The sequence below is a fragment of the Nicotiana tomentosiformis genome, chromosome 9 (assembly GCF_000390325.3).
Source record: "Nicotiana tomentosiformis chromosome 9, ASM39032v3, whole genome shotgun sequence".
Taxonomy (NCBI): domain Eukaryota; kingdom Viridiplantae; phylum Streptophyta; class Magnoliopsida; order Solanales; family Solanaceae; genus Nicotiana; species Nicotiana tomentosiformis.
The window spans coordinates 102,881,533-102,904,973 of NC_090820.1; the positions used below are offsets into that span (position 1 = coordinate 102,881,533).

General features: G+C 36.6%; 1 protein-coding gene across 8 annotated transcripts; it reads left to right on the forward strand.

Moving 5' to 3' along the window:
• The first annotated feature begins 1,265 nt into the window (after positions 1-1,265).
• LOC104091421 (uncharacterized) lies at positions 1,266-22,828 on the forward strand. Of its 8 annotated transcripts, none has more exons than XM_070185819.1 (21): positions 1,266-1,427; positions 1,665-1,765; positions 1,848-1,889; positions 2,016-2,155; positions 2,608-2,656; positions 2,736-2,838; positions 2,949-3,040; positions 8,239-8,348; positions 8,906-8,955; positions 10,915-11,574; positions 11,793-11,842; positions 12,062-12,722; positions 12,914-13,574; positions 13,794-14,453; positions 14,645-15,302; positions 15,524-15,573; positions 15,793-16,476; positions 16,668-17,328; positions 17,520-18,201; positions 18,386-20,136; positions 21,579-22,828. In XM_070185819.1, exons 1-7 carry the CDS (start codon positions 1,304-1,306, stop codon positions 2,972-2,974), a joined length of 585 nt encoding a protein of 194 aa, XP_070041920.1. In that variant the 5' UTR covers positions 1,266-1,303; the 3' UTR covers positions 2,975-3,040; positions 8,239-8,348; positions 8,906-8,955; positions 10,915-11,574; positions 11,793-11,842; positions 12,062-12,722; positions 12,914-13,574; positions 13,794-14,453; positions 14,645-15,302; positions 15,524-15,573; positions 15,793-16,476; positions 16,668-17,328; positions 17,520-18,201; positions 18,386-20,136; positions 21,579-22,828. The 8 variants fall into 8 exon arrangements, with proteins under 8 accessions (XP_070041920.1, XP_070041923.1, XP_070041924.1 ...); XM_070185822.1 differs by lacking the exon at positions 21,579-22,828 and having other exon boundaries at positions 18,386-18,471; positions 19,914-20,322; XM_070185823.1 differs by lacking the exon at positions 21,579-22,828 and having other exon boundaries at positions 18,422-18,471; positions 19,914-20,322.
• The last annotated feature ends 613 nt before the right edge of the window (positions 22,829-23,441 follow it).

Below are 23,441 nucleotides of genomic sequence, written 5' to 3' on the forward strand. Positions count from 1 at the left end.
TTAACATGTCCTATGTTTGTTTAAATAAACTTTATAATGAATTTTTTTCCATTTTAACGATGAAAATGTAGATCTCCCCCCCTTTTATTTTTCATTGTTGTCACCGATATATATACATATGGTCAACTCTTCTCTTTTGTGCCTTTTGTCTCTAACTCTTTTCTCAAGTCAATACAATATTTTGTTTGTTTTTGCCTTCTCTTTCATTTGCTTTTTTGCATGGCATTGTCACATTACTTCTCAATAAACTAATATACCCCCTTTTATTTCACCCCTCACTCTCATTTTCTCCTCTTTCTCTCTTTTTTTTTTTGTTCCCTTTTCTGGTCTTTCTTTCTTTTCTTTGTTGAAGTGAGGCTTGTTTTTTGGGATCATGGACTCATGGGATGCTCAGAAGATGTGAGTTTATAAGTTTACATTTTTATGATGTTTATAATATTTAGGCATACTTTATTTCATGTGTTCGATGCAGAGGGGAATCCTTTCTTATCAAAGAATCTGTAAAAATGGCTTTGTCTTGGAAAATAATTTTTTGGACAATTTTATCATTTTAAAGTATGAAAATTGAAAAAAAAAATTGCATGACTATTGATTGAAGCAAGTGATATGAAATGAGCATAAAATAAAAGAAAATAATTTTTATTTAGTGTTAAAAAGAGCAGGTTGGGCATATATATATGGACAGGTTAAAACGAGTCTAGTAAATAAATGAGTTGGCTTATAACCCGTCCAATTTTTGCTTGGATCAGAACTTGGCGAGTCAATTAGGACTAAACAACCGGCCATAACCCAATTCATTTTTTATAATTGTTTAATTACCAAATCAAACTAATACTCCTTCCGTTTCAATTTAGATGAGTTAGTTTGACTCGATACGGAGTTTAAGAAAAAAAAAGACATTTGAAACTTGTGATATTAAAAACTTAAGGTGTAAAAACTTTGTGTAGCCATGACATTTTTGTGGTTATAAAAGCTTCTCATTAAGGGTAAAATGTGTAAAATGAAGAGTTTAAAGTTGAATTATTTTCAAATTTAGAAATGTGTCGTTTATTTTGGAACAGACTAAAAAGCAAATAACTCGTTTAATTTGAAACGGAATATCTTTTCTTTTATTTTTTTTGACTAATCAAACAAAAAAACTTATATTTCTATGTTTTCATAAGTTTCTTATGGTCAATTTGCGCTATGCAAAAATTGGCCCAATCTTTAAGATGGCTAACTTGGGTCATGTTCTTTTTAATCCGCCAATGAATATAAATCCAACCCAATCTATGACAGTTTACATCATACCAAACAAATTTATATGACTCAGTTTTCGTGGATTTTCAGGCTTGACATCTACATCCATGATTACTTAGTTAAGAAGGGCATGAATACAACAGCTGAGGCATTGGCCAGGGAAGCTAATGTTAATCCGGGACAAGCTGGTAATTTGATTTTTGATAATGGTCCTCTCTATCTTTCTAGGGTTGAAACTGATTTTTAATTTTGCTTTATTAGCGAGCATAATTCATTAAAGCTTATGCTTAATTGAATAATAGAGTAATTCAATTGTTTATGGTAAGACGCTTTTCATGTTTCTAAAACTGTATTAATTGCTTGTTTATTTTAGAGAAATGTGCACAACAAAGTGACTGATCATTTTATTGTGGGATATGTTTCAGCTGTCAATTCTCCTGTGGGATTTCTAGCTGAGTGGTGGGATGTATTCTATGATATATTCAACTCTAATCAGGCCGAGCACGCCCAAGAACCCAATGCTGAGGTGTTAGCTAAACTTTTCTAAGTTGAAATCATTTTTTCTGTGACAATTATAATCTGAATGCATGATTTTCTTAAATTTTCAGGTTCCACGGACTATGGACAATGTGGTACCTTATACCCCTTCTGTATGCCATCATTTTCTCCTAACTTTGCAATCTTTTGGTCCTAAATTTATGGATTCTAATTTCTCCCTTGTGATGCCACCATTTTATCCTAACTATATGGCACCTAATATATCTCTTGCGATGCAGGGCTTTAATCCTGACTCTAAGATAAAAATGCAAGAGCAAGGCAACAACTTTATGTTGCCTGACAAAGAAGTGATGTCCAAGTTACGAATTCTTGAGGTGGACGAAGCGAGTCACAGGGTGCCATCTGCAACCGCTTCTAGGTAACATGTTATGTTTATTCCTAATTCGGACCAACTTTTCTGCAATTAATTTATTTTACAGTGTTTGCCTTATTCACTTCAATGTGGACGGAAAGAGTTTGGGGCCATGTTGTATCTGTTCTGCTTGTTCGTGACATTTTTGTTTTTTAGTTACTAAGGGAATGGAATGAGAGGAATTGGGCAAAATTACGCCCCCGTTGCGTTTAGCAACGAGGTTATGGCCGTTACATTGGATGTATCCAATTCTCCGTGTTTCTTGCAAGAGGCTGCTGTTGTTACATGCCCTTCAGTCTAGTAACTTGAGATCAATTGCTTAGTAGCGAACATGATATAGCCTTTCTACGATAACTAGTTATTGCTAAGAAGTTGTGTAGCGAAAGCATCACTTTAGTTGTTGAAGTTGGTGAATCAGAAGATTTCTAATTCCTTTGATGTACATTGATCTCATACAGCCCCCCGGTGCAGCAAATGCCAAATATGCCTCAACAGTGGGAGGTCAGAGTATGTTTACATTTCCCAAACAACAGTGAACTTTTTCAATAAAGTTGTGACGTAACTGACAAGATTTCATTTCTGATAGGATGAGACAAGTGGTATTTACTTTGGAAGAACCAAGCAGATGGATCCAAATCCCTGTGGCCCTACAACAGCTTTGCTTCCTACAACTGAATCTTCTGATGCTGGTTTGTCTATATCTGGTTTCAAATATTTCGTATTCAGATATTAAAATATTAAGGAAGTTTTCTGTTTTAGCGGAAACTCATACCAGATCCTCTGCTGCTCTTCCTATCAGGCTCTTCCACCGGCTCCTGCTCCTAGATGCAGCAAGCTCCCTTATCAAATCTCGCGATTTTCTGATCTTCCTCTTGGCATGGCATGAAGAAGGTGATCACTTGAGAAAGCTTATAATTCATTAGCTATTATAGAGTACATGTAGGTTTTATCCATGAGAAGAGACAGATGAATTATGTTACTTCTTTATCATGTTAAGCATTTGACTTTTCTTGTTATCCAAGTTTTACTCTTGAGTGCTCGGTCATGGGTGGAATAAGTTCTGATACAACTATTACATGTTGTTGCTTCCTCCCAACTACTAAATAGCTGTTGCATGTTTGTTAATCAACACAGAGATTTGGGAGAAATAGTTCTTCAAGAAGCATTTTGAAACTTTTTCTACAAATAGGAAAAATGAAACTATATGCAATCTCTTGCATTTTGTTAATCAACACAGAGATTTAAGGTGCAGTGTCTTGATGGTTAACGTTAAGCTGCTAATACATTTAGATGTAGCAAAGCGGGTTTAGGTTTTGACAGTGAAGAAATCATAACATCAATGGCTTCAGGCATGAGTGATTCAGATAAGGTCACTGTCACAGGCAACTGTGTTACATCTAGAACAATGTAATATAGAATGCTGAGTTGGTGATGGTGATAACACAATGTTATATAACACTCTACAGTTGGTCCTAGGTTTGTTGTACCACAAGTTTCCTTGATTTCCTATGTTGACGTAGAAGTGAGAGTATCCTTTGAGAATGGTCCGTATGAGGTGATAATGGTTCTATTAGGGAATTCTTTTACATTGACCAATAGCAAAGAAGTTGATAAAATGCATGGTCAATGACTTAGTTAAGCTTTTGAGGATTAAATTTGGTATTCATATTAGCAGCCTTATCGTTGATGCTTGAAGTAACATTATACTTATGGTAGTTAAGCTTTTGAGGATAAGACTCCAAATAATATTAATGAACTTGATCATCGATGCTTGAAAGAACATTATAGTCATGGTACTTGTATTCAAGTCCATTTTTAGGCTTATATAAAAAGATGGCATTCCTGTAAAGATTCTCTAAAAACAGAAATGTTTTTATTACTGTCAAAATGATAAAAACAGAAAAGCATTCTGTTCTCTTTTCCTGTAAAGATGTGCTATAACAAATATCGCTATGACAAGAAGATCTTGAATAGAGAGTTTTACCCGGAGACATGGTTCTTCTATACAACTCAAGACTAAAGTTGTTCGTGGGCAAACCTAAGTCCAAATGATCCAGATCATTCAAGGTGGTGAATGTCTATCCCTGCGGTGCTATGGAGTTAGGAGTTGATGACGGGAGTAGAACATTTAAAGTCAATGGCCAAAGAGTCATGCATTATTTGAGCCATATGGATGAAGGAAGATTGGTATTGGAGATTGAGTTAGGGGACCACAATTGGTACCTGGAAGGTGCGTTAGTTCGTTCCACGAAGTTAAATATGACGCTTTTGTTTCTGTTTGTTCTGTTGAGACTGTGCCTTAAGAGTAGAGTGCATAGATTCAGGAAAGTTTCTGCATTGCGATATTCAGTGGGAATACATCCTCCCGGTGCATTATGTGGATAGTGGGGATGGTAAAAGAGGAAGGGGATCCCTGAGTTGGTAAAGGGAAAACGAGTGGTAGTTCAATTGCTTTTGAATTCCATAGCACCTACTAGTCTATCCCTTTTTAAGCTCGGAAAACAATGACCAAATACTTAAGTTTTGTATTATCAAGTATTATGAATTTACTTCACTACCTTTTCTCATTGGAAGAAGACCAATAAGTCTTCTCTCAAAGAGAAAAGGAAGAAATCCACTTAAAGAGGAACCTTGAGTGTCATTCAAGAATTATTGCAGATTCGTCGAGGCAGGACTTAGCTCCATGCCCTTTGATCTTGAAGACTTCCATATGAAAACACCAACAAGAGTGGCCCACTTTCATCACTGATCAAGTAGTGATCTCACCATCAAGCAAGCTTAAACCATGAGGCTCTAGTGCTTTTAAAATCGAAAAGCACAAAGAAGCAACAAGTTCGATGAGGTTTGAAGCGAAAAGCGAGAAGTGAAGCACATGCTTCTTTGAAGTAAAGTGCACAAGTTACGGAAAACTAAAAAATACCAAACATGTATAGATTAGTACTATAATAACGTTGATATTATCCAACTCCTCATAGTTGAATCAAAAAATGGACCGCATCTCGTTATAATGATTTCGTGCATCATTATTTGAAGCACACACTTCTCTGAAGCGCATGGCCATGAAGCGATAACTCCTCGCTTTGCATTGTTTCGTCGTTCTAAGTGGCGAAGCGATGACTTTTAATAAAATTATTGAGACTTAGCTGATCTTGCCATCATAACATAACATGTCTGAAAACCGTCTTTCTTTACCTTGATCGACTTCTATATTCTTCAAGTAGCGTCCTAAAGCTAACATATTTTGAACTACTCGTTATTGCAAGTAGTCCAAAACTAAGTTGCTCGGACTCGGGTGCGGGTGTACGATGCAGGTGCGGATCTAAAGGTCAGATTCTACATGATCTAAATTTTATGAATCGGGGGTACGAATCCAGGCACGGATACGTGTGCGGGGATTCGTCCAAAAATATCTAAAAATAGAGTTATAAAGATATATCTAAATTATGAGACATTATGTGGAAAACTTAAAAGGTATTCTAAGAAGAAAAATATATTGATCAAGAGGAGAATCCGAGGAGATAAAAGGAAAAGGACTGATATAAAAATTTCTATATACAAGGTATTTCGTTTTCTTCAATTTCACCCTAACTTTTGTTTTGATTTCAAAAATCATGTCCCGAATTTCTCCGTCGATTTTGGTCAAAGTACCCAAAATCGGTTGACAGATCCGGTACGGATCACACACCCACACCTGCACCCACACCCACGTAGTGTCGACATGGGTGCAACACTGAAAGTGAAGAGTTCGAGCAACTTAGGTCCTAAACCCTTCTATCTAGGTCATTCCAATTTCAGCAAGTTATGACTAGAGGGCGTCCGACCCGGTACAAATAATATCAGAGGAAGTCATAATTAAATAGATATATTCCATTTGTGACTTCCTTTGTCTTACTCTAATAACCGTTATAAGATAGAGCATTAAAGTAAAGATATATATTGTGAAGTTGAACCTTTTTCATCCCAATTCTTCACGTCGTCATAAATACTAAAACAATAAAGACTCAAATTTCATTCTATTTTCTACTGAATGAGTGTTTAGTGTGCAAGGTTTATGAAGATTTGGTGTTAATAGCTAGTGTGACTTTCCATGGCGGTCACAAAGTTTCCAAATCCTGCTTTCTTGATTATATTTGCAAATCCTATAAGAAATAATACATTCACACATTAATGATTTATTAGTTTGGACTAAAAGAAAAGGAAAGTATTCATGACATTAGTTGTGATTAGTGGTATTGAGACTGTAGTGGTAGAAGTTTGGGACCAAAAGAATTTTCTCATATGTCAAATGCTCTTGCTAAGCATGTCTCTCATAAAAAGATAATTTATGACATCTAGAAGAACTAAAGCTTCTACCGCTCCTTAAGGTTAAAAAGCATGAATTTCCGAGTTACTACATTATAATATTTCCTAGAAGTAAATATATTAAATGTTTTTTATAATCGTGGTGTCCGGAGTAGCTTGCGCGCATCCCGACTAAATCCACGAGGTACCTGCTACCTCCCACCAACACTGGTATCGAGTAACTCTGTTCATCAAGACTTGGAGATGGAAAGAAATCACCTAGTATTTTTTCCTCTACTAGAATTTGAACCTGAGACCTCATGGTTCTCAACCCACTTAGTTGACCACCAGGCCCACACCCTTGGATGCTAATGATATTAAATATTTAGATCTATAATATTAAAAAGCAAGCAACATTATGCTTTTGTAATTTCTGCACCTAAGGGTATGGCCAACGGTCAATATAGTGTGGTGAAAATCATTGAAGACCAGAATTCAAATTCCAACAACGAAAAAAAAATGCTTGGTGATTTTTCTCGTTTACTAAAGTCTTAGTGATGCTGGTGGTAGATAGTTGGTTCCCAGTGGATTAGGCAAGGTGTCGCAACCTGACCAATCTTCTCATAATAGTTATGACGTATCATGTTGTCGTGTTTATGTGATAAACTTGTTAGCCATTCCACCGTGATAAATGTATTTGGGTATGGTAAAAACTTAGTCTTTTGTCATTGGTTCTAGGACCTCCCTAAGTTGCATAATTGAGTTTCTTAAACAGTGGTTAACATAGTTGCTAGAGACTATAGGCCCTTAACAGCTAGCATGATGTTGACTTCGGTTCTCTGAGGAAGTATTCCCGGGAAGCGGCTTGTCATTTGTCACTATTTAGGATCACATGATAAGCAATTAGGATTTTAGGTTCACACGGGCGCGCTGTGGCTCCCATTGCATACTTGTAAATGTATCACTTAGCCTCATAAAACTTAGCTGCTGCATTATGAATGGCTCCTGTGTTATAATTTGTGATGTTCATAAGTCATGAAATCAAGTTGTAAAATCTTAGACCAACATATTAGGGCTAAGAGACCACCTGCGCAAAATGGTTATCCTGTTTGTTGACTTTATGGAAATTCGTACAAATTATATACCAGATCATCTATTTTCTTAGTAAGTGCTATTCATTTATTAGGAAGAGAGAAAGTCAACAAGAATTAGCAAATAAAAAAGAGATGTGTTCTGCCCTTTGCTCTTCTAGTCAAGTGAGATAGTCCTCTCCAGGAGCTTAACCTTGCGTGGCCTGAAATGGATCGATGACAGCCGGGATCCCGTTATGCACAAATTCCAGTTTGACTTAAGAAGCAGAAGTAGAAACTGAAACTAATCTTCTTTCTGATAGATTTGCACAGGAAGGACAAGAATTTGTTGTAGAGTTAAGTATGAGCTTAGCATGGAGAAGAGTTTACTCTTTAAGTCCATGAATCATCAGTGACTTAAAACTTTCTCGTTGACATGACTTAATCAAACTTGTGCAATTGAAACCTCTTGGAGTTGTGTGGTAATGTTTTCATGCGTATTTTGTGGTCTGCCTCACCCCTCGCCAACAAAGGGTGGATTTTTGTTTAAAAAAATATTACTACTGCATCCTACTACGGAAACAAATTAATTCTTCCATATTTGTTATTAAATTTATATCACGTATAAAATCTTAAATGAACTGGAAATGACCTGTTTCCGTGCTGGCTGTGTAATTCTTCATAAAAATCCTTTAGTTATACTGAGAATTCTAATATGCTTCTTTTCATATTTGATAGGTGCTAGCAAATGTTATATAATTCACTGCTCTCAAATCATTACACGAGTGCCATCCTGGGAAAAAAGAACTATACAATATGAAATCCACAAAATCTATACAACTGTTCAGGTAAATTCCCTTGCACCAGAAGAAGAAAAAAGAGAGAGTGAGCAATCCATGTGTATATATGCCTTTTTGTATGTTTAAATTGTCAAATGCTTCAACTTTGAGACAAGATCTGGTCTAATAATAGAATACCACTTATTTTATTATCTTATGAGTGAAGAACTGTGGTTATTAGGAGCCCTCTGTCCCCTCTGCATCTCTTTATCCTTTGATTCTGAAGCTGATACTTAGAATATGCACATATTTTCCACTGGCTTGCTCATGGAGCTGCGAATCACCTTCCATTTCTGTATATTATCTACAGTTTCTTTTTGAAGATTTTTCTCATCAATTAGCTTCACAAGAGCTGCCATTAAATTTCCTTGCAATGATCACACATATGATATCTTAAATATCTTAAGGTCTAGATCATACAACTGATGAATTTGAACCAGCAGTTCAGTAGATTTATGCTACTTTATTTAGTTAAATATTGGTGGAGGCATTTATGTGTTCTTTATGATTTCTTATTTATTTCTTGCTGTACTTCCTATTGATTTGTCCTTCCGTTGTGCCTCCAGGGAAAAACAAAGCTGCCCAACAAGTATCTAATCAAGTTTGGCTGTCAGCTGTAAGTGCTCTGAATTTTTCACATCAAAGGAAAAAGTTAACATTATGTGCATGTTTACTTTCTTGGTGAGTGAAGGTGTTAAAACTTAAAACGGGACGAGAATCACATGGAAGGAAATTGTCTCGAAAACCTACTAAGTTTTGGAATAAATTCCGACTTAGTTAAAGATAGGACACAATGGAATAAAATAACACGTTGATTTTGAATCTTTCGGCTTTTCCTAGGAGTATTTTGACCTTATCATAGATGTATATGCCAGTAAAAATATAGAGAACTTTCAATATTAATATTATTATCACTATTATTGAACCTATTGGTTTTTCCTAGGAGTATTTTGACCTTATCATAGATGTATATGCCAGTAAAAATATAGAGAACTTTCAATCTTAATATTATTTATATGTATTTAAGTTAATTTTCACTTCTATTTTTATTTGATATGATGATGAAATGAGTTGACAAATTGGAGAAATTCAGTGAGGAATCATATAGCCGACCCCAAATTGTGTGTGATTGAGTTATAGTAGTTATTGTATATGTATATTTAGTTTCAATTTTTCGGTATCATTCTGTTCATTTCTTCTTGGAAAGTTGGTTCTGTTTCTGATGTTATTGACTGTCAATTGTCTAGCCTAGTTTAATAGTACCAAATGAATAGAACAACTGTCAAGTACTGAATCCTACAGGATATTTTACCTAAAATGGAAGCTCAAATATTGGATATGCTTACTCATTCCGATTTAAGCGGAAAAGATGCAGGAGTAACTTGAATGCTTATTAGCAATCAGTTTGTTCCTGGTGATCGACTGATCGTACCAAAAAAGCTCTTATTTTAGTTTTGACATGGAGCATGAATTCATTTTCAGAAAATTCTGGTCTTTGAGATTTTCTGCAACTTTGTGCATGAATCGTCGCTATTTAAGCAAGAAATTAAGTTTAAAACTTTAATTAAAAAATGTGAGAGAGCCTTATGCAGGAAAAAGTAAAATTCATCAAAGTAAAGATTTGCATAAGATTTCAGCATAAACAACTTTAAAACCCTAGGGATTTGGCGGACTAAAAATAATGATTTCCGCCTTCAGATACTAATCCGAATATATGTATCGAGATTTTCAATCACATCTGACAATATCCTATTTTTGATTCTATACATGCCAGCTCAAGAATTAGTATCTGGTTTTAATTTCCAAAAAAATCCCAAATGTGTCAGAACTTCCCATTTTGAAAAAGTTACGGAATCTACATCAATAGGATCGTTTCTTATTCCATGTCTTTAGATGAGATTTCCTCGTCCTTCTTTCTTCTTTCTAATTATAAAGAATGGAGAAAAAGGGAGAAGCAAATGGAATTTTGATAATTTTATTGATGAAGCGGCAAGCAGCCCATTGTATAGGGTTCCAAACCTATATGGCTAATAAGAGGGAAGGGGCAAGCCAAAGTTGACTCCTAGAAAGTCTAAAGTAATGAACAACTATGATCCATCATTGGCGAACGTCACACATGACAAAACCAATGCAACTCAAGGTCATGCACTAATAGAAATTCCTTACTTTCCTAGTAGCAAAGGAGAAAGGAAAATAAGTAATTTTATTGATTGCATGGGGAACATCCTGCCTACAGATTTATACATTGAAGGGAAACATCTCACAATCTCTTCTTCTATTTTTTCTTCCTCAGGGGTTGAGCAGCTGCGTGGTGATACTTAAACTTCTGAATTCTCGAAGCTCTAATTTTTGTGTCTAGTCTCCTATGATTCAAGAGCTTTGTTATAGGGTATTTAAAAGAATTATTAAAAGGAGATCCTGTTCTATCTTTATTAAAACCATTAAGAAAGTATCACATATTGCTTTATTAAGAATTAGAATCGTATATCATATGCTGGTCTCAAGCATGATATTCCATTAGATGATTTGCTTCATATCAGAAAAAATTATGCTTCAGTTCTTATTCCTTTTGCAGGCATCTCTTTGATTGGTTATCCACATTCTACTAAAAGCAAGCTCCTCTGTTTCTTCTTTCATCACAACAGAAATGTGTTGGTTGATGTTGCATGAGAGGAAGTTCCTCTGTGTTGTCTAATGGCATCATGTGACTCGTCTTGTCCATTTTAAAAAAAATTGTAAATTGGATGTCACTTCTTACGCAGTTGTGATGAGGTTGCCTTGCTCTTGCATTCACTTAGATAATTTGATTCAGCTGAATTAAATTTTTTGGTAGAGAGAATTCGAGAGCAAGGCTACCTCATGATACGTGCAGAAGAAGTAACATCCAATTCAATTTTTCTAGGGATGGATGAGTCATATGGTACCATCAGCCAATACACTTCCTTTCCATCCAAAGCATATTTAATTCATAGGAGGAATGAGTTTAGGGCTTCGAAAATAATGCAAAGTACTTTGGACCTGTATGACAGTGGAGGCCTGTCGGAAGAAGAGGCTTTGGGTAGGACTTAAAGTGAAAATTATGATTACCAGAGAGGTTTCAAATTTGGAGATCTCGGGTTTTTCTTGCAATGTTGTAGTCGAGCCAGGAACAATAGAGACTAGGTCATGGACGTTTCTGGTGCTAGGTATCCTCAAGACAAGAAGTACATGCAAGCCACTACAGCTGCTGGCTCAGGTTAGTGGTCTGAATTTTACTTTAATTTTTGCTTTTTGTTGGTTTGCTTGGTTGGCCTTGGCTATTGCTATCTTTACTAAAACCATTAAAAAAGTATCACATATTGCTTTATTAAGAATTAGAATCGTATATGAGATGCTTGTCTGAAGCATGATTCCATCAGATGATTTGCTTTATATCAGAAAAGAAGACTAGCTGATGGACGTTTGTGGTGCTAGGTATCTTCAAGACATGAAGTACATGCAAGCCACTACAGCTGCTGGTTCAGGTTAGTGATCTGAATTTTACTTTAATTTTTGCTTTTTGTTGGTTTGCTTGGTTGGCCATGGCTATTGCTATCTTTACTAAAACCATTAAAAAAGTATCACATATTGCTTTATTAAGAATTAGAATCGTATATCATATGCTGATCTCAAGCATGATATTCCAATTGATGATTTGCTTCATATCAGAAAAAATTATGCTTTAGTGCTTATTCCTTTTGCAGGCATCTCTTTGATTGGTTATCCACATTCTACTAAAAGCAAGCTCCTCTGTTTCTTCTTTCATCACAACAGAAGTGTGTTGGTTGATGTTGCATGAGGGGAAGTTCTTCTGTGTTGTCTAATGGCATAATGTGACTCGTCTTGTCCATTTTAAAAAAAATGTAAATTGGATGTCACTTCTTACGCAGGTGTGATAAGGTTGCCTTGCTCTTGCATTCTCTTAGATAATTTGATTCAGCTTGCTACCTGAATTAAATTTTTTGGTAGAGAGAATTCGAGAGTAAGGCTACCTCATGATACGTGCAGAAGAAGTAACATCCAATTCACTTTTTCTAGAGATGGATGAGTCATATGGTACCATCAACCAATACACTTCCTTTCCATCCAAAGCAAATATAATTCATAGGAGGAATGCAAGGTACTTTGGAACTGTATGACAGTGGACGCTTGTCGGAAGAACAGGCTTTTGGTAGTACTTAAAGTGAAAATTATAATTACCGGAGAGGTTTCAAATTTGGAGATCTCGGGTTTTTCTTGCAATTGGATTTTGACGGGTATGTTGTAGCCGAGCCAGGAACAATAGAGACTAGCTCTTGGACGTTTGTGCTGCTAGGTATATTCAAGACAAGAAGTACATGCAAGCCGCTACAGTTGCTGGCTCAGGTTAGCGATCTGAATTTTACTTTAATTTTTGCTTTTTGTTGGTTTGCTTGGTTGGTCTTGGCTATTCCTATCTTTACTAAAACCATTAAAAGAGTATCACATATTGCTTTATTAAGAATTAGAATCGTATATCATATGCTGGTCTTAAGCATGATATTCCATCAGATGATTTGTTCTTATTCATTTTGCAGGCATCTCTTTGAATGGTTATCCACATTCTACTAAAAGCAAGCTCCTCTGTTTCTTCTTTCATCACAGCAGAAGTGTGTTGGTTGATGTTGTATGAGAGGAAGTTCCTCTGTGTTGTCTAATGGCATCATGTGGCTCGTCTTGTCCATTTTAAAAAAAATGTAAATTGGATGTCATTTCTTACGCAGGTGTGATAACGTTGCCTTGCTCTTGCATTCTCTTAGATAATTTGATTCGTCTTGCTACCTGAATTAAATTTTTTGGTAGACAGAATTCGAGAGCAAGGCTAGCTCATGATACGTGCAGAAGAAGTAACATCCAATTCACTTTTTCTAGAGATGGATGAGTCATATGGTACCATCAGCCAATACACTTCCTTTCCATCCAAAGCAAATATAATTCATAGGAGGACTGCAAGGTACTTTGGAACTGTATGACAGTGGACGCCTGTCGGAAGAACATGCTTTTGGTAGGACTTAAAGTGTAAATTATGATTACTGGAGAGGTTTCACATTAGGAGATCTCGGGTTTTTCTTGCAATTGGATTTTGACGGGTATGTTTTAGCCGAGCCAGGAACAATAGAGACTGGCTCATGGACGTTTGTGGTGCAAGGTATCTTCAAGACAAGAAGTACATGCAAGCCACTACAGCTGCTGGCTCAGGTTAGTGAACTGAATTTTATTTTAATTTTTGCTTTTTGTTGGTTTGCTTGGTTGGCCATGGCTATTGCTATCTTTACTAAAACTATTAAAAAAGTATCACATATTGCTTGATTAAGAATTATAATCGTATATCATATGGTGGTCTTAAGCATGATATTCCATCAGATGATTTGCTTTATATCAGAAAAAATTATGCTTAAGTGCTTATTCTTTTTGCAGGCATCTCTTTGATTGGTTATCCACATTCTACTAAAAGCAAGCTCCTCTGTTTCTTCTTTCATCACAACAGAAGTGTGTTGGTTGATGTTGCATGAGGGGAAGTTCTTCTGTGTTGTCTAATGGCATAATGTGACTCGTCTTGTCCATTTTAAAAAAATGTAAATTGGATGTCACTTCTTACGCAGGTGTGATAAGGTTGCCTTGCTCTTGCATTCTCTTAGATAATTTGATTCAGCTTGCTGCTTGAATTAAATTTTTTGGTAGAGAGAATTCGAGAGTAAGGCTACCTCATGATACGTGCAGAAGAAGTAACATCCAATTCACTTTTTCTAGAGATGGATGAGTCATATGGTACCATCAGCCAATACACTTCCTTTCCATCCAAAGCAAATATTATTCATAGGAGGAATGCAAGGTACTTTGGAACTGTATGACAGTGGACGCTTGTCGGAAGAACAGGCTTTTGGTAGGACTTAAAGTGAAAATTATAATTACCGGAGAGGTTTCAAATTTGGAGATCTCGGGTTTTTCTTGCAATTGGATTTTGACGGGTATGTTGTAGCCGAGCCAGGAACAATAGAGACTAGCTCTTGGACGTTTGTGCTGCTAGGTATATTCAAGACAAGAAGTACATGCAAGCCGCTATAGTTGCTGGCTCAGGTTAGCGATCTGAATTTTACTTTAATTTTTGCTTTTTATTGGTTTGCTTGGTTGGTCTTGGCTATTCCTATCTTTACTAAAACCATTAAAAGAGTATCACATATTGCTTTATTAAGAATTAGAATCGTATATCATATGCTGGTCTTAAGCATGATATTCCATCAGATGATTTGTTCTTATTCATTTTGCAGGTATCTCTTTGAATGGTTATCCACATTCTACTAAAAGCAAGCTCCTCTGTTTCTTCTTTCATCACAGCAGAAGTGTGTTGGTTGATGTTGTATGAGAGGAAGTTCCTCTGTGTTGTCTAATGGCATCATGTGGCTCGTCTTGTCCATTTTTAAAAAATTGTAAATTGGATGTCATTTCTTACGCAGGTGTGATAAGGTTGCCTTGCTCTTGGATTCTCTTAGATAATTTGATTCATCTTGCTGCCTGAATTAAATTTATGTAGACAGAATTCGAGAGTAAGGCTAGCTCATGATACGTGCAGAAGAAGTAACATCCAATTCACTTTTTCTAGAGATGGATGAGTCATATGGTACCATCAGCCAATACACTTCCTTTCCATCCCAAGCAAATATAATTCATAGGAGGCATGCAAAGTACTTTGGAACTGTATGACAGTGGATGCCTGTCGGAAGAACAGGCTTTTGGTATGACTTAAAGTGAAAATTATGATTACCGGAGAGGTTTCAAATTTGGAGATCTCGGGTTTTTCTTGCAATTGGATTTTGGCGGGTATGTTTTAGCCGAGCGGGAACAATAGAGACTGGCTCATGGATGTTTGTGGTGCAAGGTATCTTCAAGACAAGAAGTATAGGCAAGCCACTACAGCTGCTGGCTCAGGTTAGTGAACTGAATTTTATTTTAATTTTTGCTTTTTGTTGGTTTGCTTGGTTGGTCATGGCTATTGCTATCTATACTAAAACTATTAAAAAAGTATTCACACATTGCTTTGTTAAGAATTAGAATCGTATATCATATGGTGGTCTTAAGCATGATATTCCATCAGATGATTTGCTTTATATCAGAAAAGAAGACTAGCTGATGGACGTTTGTGATGCTAGGTATCTTCAAGACCAGAAGTACAGGCAAGCCACTACAGCTGCTGGCTCAGGTTAGTGATCTGAATTTTACTTTAATTTTTGCTTTTTGTTGGTTTGCTTGGTTGGCCGTGGCTATTGTTATCTTTACTAAAACCATTAAAATAGTATCACATATTGCTTTATTAATAATTAGAATCGTATATCATATGCTGGTCTCAAGCATGATATTCCATCAGATGATTTGCTTCATATCAGAATATATTATGCTTCAGTGCTTATTCCTTTTGCAGGCATCTCTTTGATTGGTTATCCATATTCTACTAAAAGCAAGCTCCTCTGTTTCTTCTTTCATCACAACAGAAGTGTGTTGGTTGATGTTGCATGAGGGGAAGTTCCTCTATGTTGTCTAATGGCATAATGTGACTCGTCTTGTCCATTTAAAAAAAAATGTAAATTGGATGTCACTTCTTACGCAGGTGTGATAAGGTTGCCTTGCTCTTGTATTTTCTTAGATAATTTGATTCAGCTTGCTGCTAGAATTAAATTTTTTGGTAGAGAGAATTCGAGAGTAAGGCTACCTCATGATACGTGCAGAAGAAGTAACATCCAATTCACTTTTTCTAGGGATGGATGAGTCATATGGTACCGTCAACCAATACACTTCCTTTCCCTCCAAAGCATATATAATTCATACGAGAAATGTGTTTAGGGCTTCAAAAATAATGCAAAGTACTTTGGAACTGTATGACAGTGGAGGCCTGTCGGAAGAAGAGGCTTTTGGTAGGATTTAAAGTGAAAATTATGATTACCGGAGAGGTTTCAAATTTGGAGATCTCGAGTTTTTCTTGCAATTGGATTTTGACGGGTATGTTGTAGCCGAGCCAGGAACAATAGAGACTAGCTCATGGACGTTTGTGCTGCTAGGTATATTAAAAACAAGAAGTACATGCAAGCCACTACAGTTGCTGGCTTAGGTTAGCGATCTGAATTTTACTTTAATTTTTGCTTTTTGTTGGTTTGCTTGGTTAGCAAAGGCTATTCCTATCTTTACTAAAACCATTAAAAGAGTATCACATATTGCTTTATTAAGAATTAGAATCGTATATCATATGCTGGTCTTAAGCATGATATTCCATTAGACGATTTGTTCTTATTCATTTTGCAGGCATCTCTTTGAATGGTTATCCACATTCTACTAAAAGCGAGCTCCTCTGTTTTTTCTTCCATCGCAACAGAAGTGTGTTGGTTGATGTTGTATGAGAGGAAGTTCCTCTGTGTTGTCTAATGGCATCATGTGACTCGTCTTGTCCATTTTAAAAAAATTGCAAATTGGATGTCATTTCTTACGCAGGTGTGATAAGGTTGCCTTGCTCTTGCATTCTCTTAGATAATTTGATTCAGCTTGCTGCCTGAATTAAATTTTTTGGTAGAGAGAATTCGAGAGTAAGGCTACCTTATGATACGTGCAGAAGAAGTAACATCCAATTCACTTTTTCTAGAGATGGATGAGTCATATGGTTCCATCAGCCAATACACTTCCTTTCCATCCAAAGAAAATATAATTCATAGGAGGAATGCAAGGTACTTTGGAACTGTATGACAGTGGACGCCTGTCGGAAGAACAGGCTTTTGGTATGACTTAAAGTGAAAATAATGATTACCGGAGAGGTTTTAAATTTGGAGATCTCGGGTTTTTCTTGCAATTGGATTTTGACGGGTATGTTGTAGCCGAGCCAGGAACAATAGAGACTAGCTCATGCACGTTTGTGTTGCTAGGTATATTCAAGACAAGAAGTACATGCAAGCCACTACAACTGCTGGCTCAGGTTAGCGATCTGAATTTTACTTTAATTTTTGCTTTTTGTTGGTTTGCTTGGTTGGCCATGGCTATTCCTATCTTTACTAAAACCATTAAAAGAGTATCACATATTGCTTTATTAAGAATTAAAATCGTATATCATATGCTGGTCTTAAGCATGATATTCCATTAGATGATTTGTTCTTATTCATTTTGCAGGCATCACTTTGAATGGTTATCCACATTCTACTAAAAGCGAGCTCCTCTGTTTCTTCTTTCATCACAGCAGAAGTGTGTTGGTTGATGTTGCATGAGAGGAAGTTCCTCTGTGTTGTCTAATGGCATCATGTGACTCGTCTTGTCTATTTTAAAAAAATTGTAAATTGGATGTCACTTCTTACGTAGGTGTGATAAGGTTGCCTTGCTCTTGCATTCTCTTAGATAATTTGATTCAGCTTGCTACTTGAATTAAATTTTTGGTAGAGAGAATTCGAGAGTAAGGCTACCTCATGATACGTGCAGAAGAAGTAACATCCAATTCACTTTTTCTAGGGATGGATGAGTCATATGGTACCGTCAGCCAATACACTTCCTTTCTATCCAAAGCATATACAATTCATAGGAGAAATGAGTTTAGGGCTTCGAAAATAATGCATAGTACTTTGGAACTGTATGACAGTGGAGGCCTGTCGGAAGAAGAGGCTTTTGGCAGGACTTAAAATGAAAATTATGATTACCGGAGAGGTTTCAAATTTGAGATCTCGGGTTTTTCTTGCAATTGGATTTTGACGGGTATGTTGTAGCCGAGCAAGGAACAATAGAGTCCAGCTCATGGACGTTTGTGCTGCTAGGTATCTTCAAGACAAGAAGTATAGGCAAGCCACTACAGCTGCTGGCTCAGGTTAGTGATCTGAATTTTACTTTAATTTTTGCTTTTTGTTTGTTTGCTTGGTTGGCCATGGCTATTGCTATCTTTACTAAAACCATTAAAAAAGTATCACATCTTGCGCTATTAAGAATTAGAATCGTATATCATATGGTGGTCTTAAGCATGATATTCCATCAGATGATTTGCTTTATACCAGAAAAGAAGACTAGCTGATGGACGTTTGTGGTGCTAGGTATCTTCAAGACAAGAAGTACAGGCAAGCCACTACAGCTGCTGGCTCAGGTTAGTGATCTGAATTTTACTTTAATTTTTGCTTTTTATTGGTTTGCTTGGTTGGCCATGGCTATTGCTATCTTTACTAAAACCATTAAAAAAGTATCACATATTGCTTTATTAAGAATTAGAATCGTATATCATATGCTAGTCTCAAGCATGATATTCCATCAGATGATTTGCTTCATATCAGAAAAAATTATGCTTCAGTGCTTATTTCCTTTGCACGTATCTCTTTGATTAGTTATCCACATTCTACTAATAGCAAGTTCCTCTGTTTCTTCTTTCATCACAACAGAAGTGTGTTGGTTGATGTTGCATGAGGTAGGGGTGTTCATAATCAAACCGAAATCGAAAACCGAACCGAAATCGAAGCTTAATGGCTTATTAGTATCGGGTTAACGGTTTAACGGACGGGGAACGGATTGAAATTTTTTTATTAACGGCTTATCGGTTTGGGGGCGGATTATTCAATTTTCTTAACGGATAATCCGTTAACCCGTTAAGAATATATATATATATATATTAAAGATCAAAAACCCTTCCAGTACTTTATCTCTAAGTTCTAACGCCTAATTCCTAAATAATCAGAACCCTTACGTACTATGCATAAGAAGATCCCAGGCTTGACTTAGCTTAGCTTATTCTCCCACCCTACAACAAGATTGTTTAAGTTGATGTCTATCGTTCACCTCTGCTTTTATTTTTTAAAACTAATGCATGTTGTCTATGTTTAATAGAAGAACATCAGTGTTGTACCACATCTTTTTTCACTCTACAACACATGACACACTACATCATTCTTATGTAGGCGTTAACAGACATGTATGTCTGGACTCAGTGTATAATTTCCTATTCTGAATTTATATGCTAGGCGGTTAGCAAACAATTAATACACGCAATATAGATTGAATTAGGCCGATAACCCGCCCAATAACCGCCCGATAAGAGCTAAACCGATATCAATCCGCCCGATATCTTATCGGATGGCTAGCGGATTAATACATTTAAAAGCCGATAACCGTTAAGCCAAACCGTTAAGAGTAATTAACCGCTCAATCCGCCTGATAAGCAGCCCTAGCATGAGGGGAAGTTCCTTTGTGTTGTCTAATGGCATCATGTGACTCGTCTTGTCTATTTTAAAAAAATTGTAAATTGGATGTCACTTCTTACGCAGGTGTGATAAGGTTGCCTTGCTCTTGCATTCTCTTAGATAATTTGATTCAGCTTGCTACCTGAATTAAAGTTTTGGTAGAGAGAATTCGAGAGTAAGGCTATCTTATGATACGTGCAGAAGAAGTAACATCCAATTAACTTTTTCTAGGGATGGATGAGTCATATAGTACCGTCAGCCAATACACTTCCTTTCCATCCAAAGCATATATAATTCATAAGAGGAATGAGTTTAGGGCTTCGAAAATAATGCAAAGTACTTTGGAACTGTATGATAGTGGAGGCCTGTCGGAAGAAGAGGCTTTTGGTAGGACTTAAAGTGAAAATTTTGATTACCGGAGAGGTTTCAAATTTGGAGATCTCGGGTTTTTCTTGCAATTGGATTTTGACGGGTATGTTGTAGCCGAGCCAGGAGCAATAGAGACTAGCTCATGGACGTTTGTGCTGCTAGGTATATTCAAGACGAGAAGTACATGCAAGCCACTACAGTTGCTGGCTCAGGTTAGCGATCTGAATTTTACTTTAATTTTTGCTTTTTGTTGGTTTGCTTGGTTGGCCATGGCTATTGCTTCTCTTTTAGTTGTATTTCACAAGCTTCTATTCTGACAATTCCTGTGCTGGTGAGATTAAAACATGGTCTGTAACGATGGTTTCTACACTTCTAATATAACTTATATATCTAGATTATGTATGTGCATATGCATATGGACCATACTTTATAGAATTGTCTGGTGATTTTCTGATTGGTGTTGCATACGATAGACCCTTGTGGTCCGGCCCTTCCCCGGACTCCGCGCATAGCGGGAGCTTAGTCCACCGGGCTGCCCTTTTTGTTGTAATATAAATTTCCTCTTAATGATGATCTTGGTGCATTTGCAAAGAGTCAAAGCCCTTTTGAAAAAATTTCCTATTAATTTAGATGTGGTGGTAAATCATTATAAACAGAATTAATAGCTAAAAGAAATTCTGTCAAGTTCAACGCAAGATCTTGAACTATGTGTGGGTTTAATCTCTTTGCTGTTTGGAAAGCTTTCTGGTGTACTGCATCTATGTGCAAATTCAATTTTCATATTTGGTGCATCCTTGAAAAGGAAACACTTGCGGAAGGAATATCTATTTTGGTCCTACAAATGTTTTTAAAATAATATTTTGGTCCTACAAAAATAAGCAGTATATGGAAAGGGCGAAATGGCTTCTGGGCCACCTAAACTTGCACCGGATTTTAAAGCCGATATATGAACTTTCGATTTTCCTATTTTAGCACCTCAACTCAATCGATTACTTATAAGTGAACACCTCTGACCTTTGACTATGCTTATGTGGCAGTAGCATAGCTGACGTGGTCAAAGTACGTGCTAATCACGCAGAAAAAGTGTCGTTCGTATTACTGTATTTAAAAATATTAAATCTGAATGAAAAAAATACTCCCTATGTTTCAAATTATATGATGTATTTTCCTTTTTAGTCTGTTCCAAAATAAATGACACATTTCTAAATTTGGAAATAATTCAACTTTAAACTCTTCATTTTACCTATTTTACCCTTAATGAGAAGTTTTTATAACCACATAAATGTCATGACCCACAAAGCTTTTACCCCTTAAGCTTTTAAGACCACAAGTTTCAAAAGTCTTTTTTTTTCTCAAACTTCGTGCCGAGTCAATTTACCTCATCTTCTTCCTTATAAAACCCTCCCCCCCCCCCCCCCCCCGTAACCGGATCGCCTGAAAGCTTAAATCCCTCCCCCCCCCCCCCCCACACACACACACACACCACACACACACACAAAAACACACAATTTTCTTTTTTCCTCCTTTGTTTCTTCCCGTTCCCCCACCCCCGCCTCTTTTCTCTTCATTGCAACTTTGAACAATTCCTTGGTCAGTCTTCATTTCTCCACAAACTAATCATTTTGGCGTTGGTTGGTCTATCTCATTTTTTCAGTTGACGACAAAGGTATGGTGGTGACAGCATTTCCAATGATCTTCTTTGGTCGGTTGAGACGAAGAAATTACTGGAAACTTCCAGGCGTGGGAAGTAATAGGTGCATAAGAAGGTCTGTTAGTTTTGATTTTAACGAGTGTCGCCGAGATGTCATTTTTTTCAAGGGAAACCTTGTCGGAATGGTTTTGATATTTTTTTAGAGGATCTGATGGCTTGTTTGGACTAATTTCTAGACTGAGGTTTGGTTAAGATATGTACTAGAATTTGAATTGATCAAATTTGAATTTTTACTATTGGAAATGGTGGTTGGGCAATGGAAGGTGTTGGCGAAGCTACGGTGAAGAAGAAAGAAAAGAGAACAAAAATTAAAAATTTGGTAAATTGGTTTTGAAAAGGATGGGACCCAGATATTACAAATATCAAACATTAAATGGTCTTAGTATCTGACGTGGTATTTATGTCCGGCAATTGAGATACACGCTCCGAGGGAGGGGTTTATTATAAGTATTTTTATCGAGTTGAGTGCTAAAATGGGAAAACCGAATGTTCATATATCGACTTTAAAATCCGGTGCAAGTTTAAGTGGCCCAGAGGCCATTACGCCTATGGAAAGAATTGGTAGTAACACCTTCTGTTTGAGCTTGCTCACATTGCCGGTCCCAAGCCTCGGTAAAGGAGGAGGGTTAGGGTAGACTGTATGAATGATGAATTTGAGCCAATGGCTTAGTAGATCCGTTATTTGGTCTCATATCACACAACCCGTACCAAGTAATTCATATTTTTGAACATCTTGAAATCTCAATTTCTTTTTCCTCTGCAGTGAGAATTGAAGGTGGATGCTCTTTTTTCCTTATCCTCTGGTACTGTTTTCTGATTATCTACTTCTTATGGTTATATTCCCTACAGTTACATCTAGTTTTGCTTCTAACATGTCATTCCTCTTGGAGATTGAATATCTGTTCTTAGTTTAGTCTTGTACTCTCGCCTTTACAATCACTTTAAAAGATGAGTATGAAAAAGGTATATAGTGTTTTTTCACAATATTTTTGCTCTGCTTAAAATGTTTATGAGCTGTAGGTTGGAAAGATGCTGATCTGCAGAAGGTGCAAGCGACTTCTAAGCTTTGAAGCAAACTTCTCCCAAGATTGGTCATTAAAAGTTTTATAAACCCATAAAAGTAAAAAGAAATTATAGAGCAGGCTTATAACTTGAAAACTAATGATCAGTAATATGGCATGCTTGTCATACTCTATCTAATCAGTTCTTTCTTCTCCTTTCTCTTGCACCTCAAGGGGATTAGTTAATGAACCGTAATATCACAATGGAAGAGGGAGCGTATGAATATGGACTTTGTGATAGGTTTACCATGTGCCTTTCGGAAGCCAGACTCCTCTTGGGTGATCGCGATCATCTCACTATGTTGGCGCCACTTCCTACTAATCAAGACGACACACTTGATGGTTCAATACACTCAGTTTTATCCGGAGGAGATTGTTCTTTTATATAGGGTGCAATTGTCTATCATTTTAGATCGAGGCATTCAGTTCACCTCACAATTTTGGGAAGCTCCAAGATGCAATTGGCACACTAGAGGATTTGAGTACATCCTTCCATTCACAAATTGGTGGCCGATCAAAAAGGACCGGTTTTAGGTCACTACGGACATGTTTTGGGCATGCCCCATTGATTTGGCCGATAGTTAGGATAATCACTTGCGCTAGACCACTAACGAGTCTTCTACTTAAGGGTATTCGTAAATAATAGTTAGAAGTCGAGAGGTATTTGGATATTTTTTTCTCGAAGAATTTGGACACATGGGAGTTCACACATTTCACGTTAGAATTGTGATAATAGCAAGGGAGA

What these genes read in the sequence shown, in the direction of transcription:
- LOC104091421 (XM_070185819.1), top strand. Translation starts at nt 1,304, where the DNA reads ATGACTCAGTTTTCGTGGATTTTCAGGCTTGACATCTACATCCATGAT. An exon ending in TGGTACCTTATACCCCTTCT is followed by an intron (nt 1,890 to 2,015) that starts GTATGCCATCAT and finishes CTTGCGATGCAG; the next exon opens with GGCTTTAATCCTGACTCTAA. An exon ending in CCATCTGCAACCGCTTCTAG is followed by an intron (nt 2,156 to 2,607) that starts GTAACATGTTAT and finishes GATCTCATACAG; the next exon opens with CCCCCCGGTGCAGCAAATGC.